Below are 5388 nucleotides of genomic sequence, written 5' to 3' on the forward strand. Positions count from 1 at the left end.
GAATTGAGAATATATGTGATTTAAATACCCTATTAACTAGTCGGGTTGAGTCGGATATAGTTGGCATGCCATAGGATTGGAAGAGTTCAGGGATACTTCGACCTCGAGTCGATGAGACACTGGGTGTCACTATATTTCTTCAGATAGATTCGATGAGGTACTGGGTACCAACTTTCTTCGGCTCTGCCGATGAGACACTGGGTGTCAATTATTGCTTCGAACTATCCGATGAGGCACTGGGTGCCATACTGGTGTGTTTGGTTGGATTCGTGTATCCGCCAAAGTCCGAGTTTCGTTAATAGGGTAATTAATGAAATGATAAACCGAACGAGTTGATCGAACGAGCTACTAAAATGAAATGAAAAAGTTGAATTGTGAATTGAAATGTGAAATGAGATTGAGAAATGAACCTAAGGTTCATGAAATGTTTAAATTTAAATTGTGGATGTGTGATATTAGTTGATGATTTGTTATTATTGAAATGTGGAATTTGAATTTAAATTGTATATACGATTTATGCATTACATGTACATTATTGTTATAATTTGAATTATGGTAATACCACTGAGTATGAATTACTCAGCGTACGGTTGTTTCCGTGCGCAGGTCGATAGAAGTCAAAGATCCCGGTTCAGCATCCAGATTAATCCCGGCTTCGGCAAAACTTGGTGATGTATTTTTCCTTTGGTAAAGGTGGCATGTACATAGATTGTGTATAAAGGTTATTATGTTTTAATATATAATATGGTTAAAAATGTTAGTATTAAAAGTTTATAGATTTTAATGAAAGAAGTCTATCTATTTTATCTAATTAGTACATTGTTAAATTTTAAATTGATATTGTGTAGATTGAATTTGATTAGAAGTATTTAGAATAGAAAATGTGAATGTGGAATGAATTGGTTGAATTGGTGATATTTGGGAATTGTATGGTTTTAATTTGCAGGGGGTTTTATGTAAAAATAAGCAGAAATGCTGCCGAAATTTTTATAAAAAAAATGAAGTCATTTGGTAAACAAACTAATAAATTTTATGAATTATTTTAATATATTGGTTATTTATTTAAGAATTGTTGTAAATCGTTCGACACGTCCGGTAATGGAGTGTGTAACACCCCTAACCCATATCCATCACTAGAATAGGGTTATAGGGCATTACCGTAGTTTACAAATTAATTTATAAACATTTCATTATTTCATCAAGCATTCATATTTATAACCAATCAAAATCAAAACATTAATGAGCTAACGTTGACCAATTTAACTTATTCATGCCATTATAACCAAAATCAAATCATCCAAAATTATTGATAGAACCAATGGATAGTATGATATATCTCCGACAAGCTTCCAATCCAATCGAGCTTCCGATAATCATTTCAATGCATCTAATAATTATATATATTACCAATAATAATTCAATTCCAATAATAAAATGCATATTTATATAATATTCATCACCAAATAACATTCACTTTAATTAAAATTATACAAAATATAGTTCATACGAACTTACCAGGCTAAATTGCAGAAATACCAAAATTTAGGGACATTTTGGTAATTTTCTATTTTCCTCGATTTCCACCCAATCTTGATCTAATTTAATATTTCATTCAATTTATTAATTTAAATAATAAAACAATTCATTTCATGCAATTTGGTCACTTTTGACATTTTTACAAATTTACCCTTAAAATTTTACTTTTATTCAATTTAGTTCCTGAACCTAAAACATGCAAATTAGCCATTTTTAATGAAAACTCATGCTAGTTGAATAATCATATGTTTTCCTCCTCCTCCTCTCCATTCCACATCCTTAAATGTATATAACATGCTTATATGTAACATTATCTATAATTTCATTATTTACTTATTTGTTCATTCAAAGCTGTCCACTTGAGTCATAATCACGAAATTATTTATATCTTGAGCTACGTAACTCTAAATTGAGATCCGTTAATTTTATATAAAACTAGACTCACATATATTATTACTATAAAATTTTTAGAATTTTTGGTTTAACCAATAAGTACATTTTAATCTTTAAATACATTCATATTCTGTTGTTTGATAGTTTTGACCCTTCTTCACTAAAAATTAATTATCTCTTTGTACAGGATTCGGATAATGTTACCGTCTATTTCTATTGAAAATAGATTCATTCAATATTTTAAACATATAAATTTAAGCCCCTAATAATTTTATCCAATTTTTTTTATGATTTTCCAAAGTCAGAACAGGGGAACCCAAAATCATTCTGACCTTATCTCACAAAATTTATTATAACTCATGATTTACAATTCCATTGTTTACACCGTTTCTTTTATGAGAAACTAGACTCAATAAGATTTAATTTCGTATTTTTTCATCCTCTAATTCAATTTATACGATTTATGGTGATTTTTCAAATTTAACCTACCGCTGCTATTCAAAATTGTTTTAGTGCAAGATGTTGATAATCAAATTTATAACACCCTCCTTTCCGTTCTTTACAATATTTTCTATCAATTCCTCTTGTTTTCCTTCACTAAAATATCAAGAACATATAACTTTATATATTAAAACCCTACATTAACATCAATTTCATACTTTTTCAATAATATCAAGCTAAAAAATATATTGAAATCTTGATATTCTTATCTTGCTCTATTGATTTCAATCTTTAACTTGATTTTCTCTCTCCTCTAGCCTCTATTTCTTGAATCTAACTTGGTATTCTAGCTCCCCATGATATCCTTATCAATTTTCTCTCTTGGTGGCTATGGAAATTTCTTTGATTTCTAAGTGAAAATGGTGAATTTTTAGTGAGAGGACCAAATTGTAAAGAAAGCAAAACTTTCTTTCTTCTCTTTTCTTCTAACGTGAAATGCATGGGAAAGGAAGATGATTCTTCATCTTTTCTTCCACTTATATATATACTAAATAAAATAGTAATAAAATGATAAAATGTCATTTAAAAATTAAATTAAAATATTAATAAACTAATATTATTTATTTATTTAATCTAAAATATCTCCAACATCATCATTATTTTCTAGATTTCTCTTTCTTCTAATTTACCATTTTTCCCTTTAGATCTTTTAAAATTCCATCCTTGAGTCATCACTTAATTTGGTAAAATTACGATTTAGTCCCTCATAATTCTTCATCTATTCAATTTGGTCCCAATTCATCCATTTTCCTTAGTTTCTAGATTATTGCACCCTTAAAATATTTACACTATTGGTCCTTTAGCTTTTTCATATTTACACTTTAACCCCTTAAATTTTGAGTATTTACTCTTGGGTAACAAATTTTTTCTCACTTTTACAATTTAATCCTTTCTTTAATTAATATGTCATAATATACTTCCCAATGTTGTCATAACTCAAAATTCTCCTTTTTGTCACTTTATTTCCTTACTATATCAAAGATAATATCTTACTGTAAAAATTTTCGGGGTATTACATTTCTCTCTTCCTTAAAATAAATTTCGTCCTCGAAATTTCCTTGTTTTACTATATCAAGAATACCTACTCTCTTACTGTAATAATTTTCGGGGTCACATATCAATTTAGACTTTTTAAATAAATAAAGTGCTCAAACGTCGAAATTTTCAAACGAAATTTTTACGAAATCATTTCGTGAAATTGTAGACCATAAAAATAAAATTTTCCTCGTCGAATTTGTGGTCCCGAAACTACTGTTCTGACTAGACCCAAAAAATCGGGCTGTTATAGAGTCCCTAGTCAAGTATCCCAAGGAATGAATGAAGTCCCCCAAGAGTCGTGGTAGAGAAAAAGGTGGGGGAGTCGATAACGACCATTCGTTGGATGAGGAGACAAGGCGTGCAAAACCCTAGCGAGATAAGGTGAGACCTGAGGCAACCGTGAAAGAGGTGGACGAGAGAAAGCCACTCAGTTGCTTCTTATGTGAAGGTCCTCATAAGGTGCGAGATTGTCCCACCAAAGCCAAGTTATCCGCGACCTATAAATTGTTAAGGTGACTATAAATAAAATTTTAATAAATAAATACAAAATTATTAATTTTAAAAAATAATATGGGCAAACCTAAAATGGGCTTGGGCTAGCCATTTACAAATGAGGACGGGCTTGAATAAAAATTTATGCTCATATTTCGGGTCGGGCCAGGTTTGGGTAAGTATAGAGTGTGTTAATATCATTCATAAGCTCGATTTAGGCTTGATCCGAACTCGATCTGACCCAACCCATGAACACTTCTATTGTAAAGCATGGTTATAACAATTTATTAATAATTAATTATTTTATTTTACGTAAAAAAAACTTGTGATTTTTATTAAAAATCATGTTGGTACCCCTCATTTTTTAAATTAAATATGGTCGCCTCTATTAGTAAAACCAAACTGGCACAAAAATAATTTGAAAAAAAAATTACTTTTTTTTTTCCCTTCTTTGGTACTCATTGGGGCAGCGGTCACACCCTGCCCAAAGTTTCTCCAAATCAAATATTAACACCCCAACCTTCACAGCTCTCTGAAAAATCTGTCTTCTATCTATTTATCTTTTCTCTCTAGGATTTTGATTACATCTTCGTTTAACTTAGCTTCTTTCTTTTAATTAGATTTTCAATCCTTTCCTTTCCTACAAAACGTTAACAACAAACAGGTTTTTCTTTGGGCGGTTTCATGCTAATTTGATTGGCTTTTCTTTTGTTCTTTTTTACACATTCAATGGCACCCAGCAGCAGAAGAGGCAAAACAACAAGAAACGCAAGCAAGCCCAGAAGAAGTAAATACAGGAAGAAGCTCGTAAAGCCGAGCATCAATATTCAAACGTCCACATCAGCAACGTTGGACGATTCGGCTTCCAAGATTGATGATGGATTTGCATTGGATCATAATATTGAAGGAGATGATGATGTCTCTACCACAAGTCCATGCTCTACACCAAAGGCTCAAAGGTATCGAATACCGGAAATCCATACATGCCCTCCAGCACCAAAGAAGCGAAGATCAGTTCCCTCAAATTGCTCCTTACAAAGAACTCCTCCTATTGCTTTCTTTGCTTCTCCAGATTTAGAGCTCTTCTTCTTCTTTGCATTTAGAGATATTTCAGTCTGATGATAAGTGCTTTCCATAAATAAATATAAATATAATTCAAGAGTTTTGTTATAGTGTGAGAAGTTACTGTTTTGAGTGAAGAAGAAGAAGAAGAAGAAGGTGGTAGCCATTGCCTAGTATTTTTGGTGCTAATTAATTAATTTTAATAAGTTGAGTTTCAAATTTGTAGGGTACAGTAATCACAAATTTAGCTTTAATTCCTACTTTCTTTTTCAAAAGCGATATTGATGACTTTTGAAATTTAGGATTGCAATCTGAAGTTTGAAAGTGTGATTTTTGTTTGTTAAATGAGAAAGTGAAAGAATATAT

The 5388-nt window shown here is 30.9% G+C and overlaps 1 protein-coding gene across 1 annotated transcript; it reads left to right on the forward strand.

Moving 5' to 3' along the window:
- The first annotated feature begins 4689 nt into the window (after positions 1 to 4689).
- On the forward strand, positions 4690 to 5079 carry LOC107902784 (cyclin-dependent protein kinase inhibitor SMR9). The gene has a single exon (XM_016828905.1). The coding sequence runs from the start codon at positions 4690 to 4692 to the stop codon at positions 5077 to 5079; it is 390 nt and encodes a 129-aa protein (XP_016684394.1).
- The last annotated feature ends 309 nt before the right edge of the window (positions 5080 to 5388 follow it).

This window comes from Gossypium hirsutum, chromosome D05 (genome assembly GCF_007990345.1).
Source record: "Gossypium hirsutum isolate 1008001.06 chromosome D05, Gossypium_hirsutum_v2.1, whole genome shotgun sequence".
Taxonomy (NCBI): Eukaryota; Viridiplantae; Streptophyta; class Magnoliopsida; order Malvales; family Malvaceae; genus Gossypium; species Gossypium hirsutum.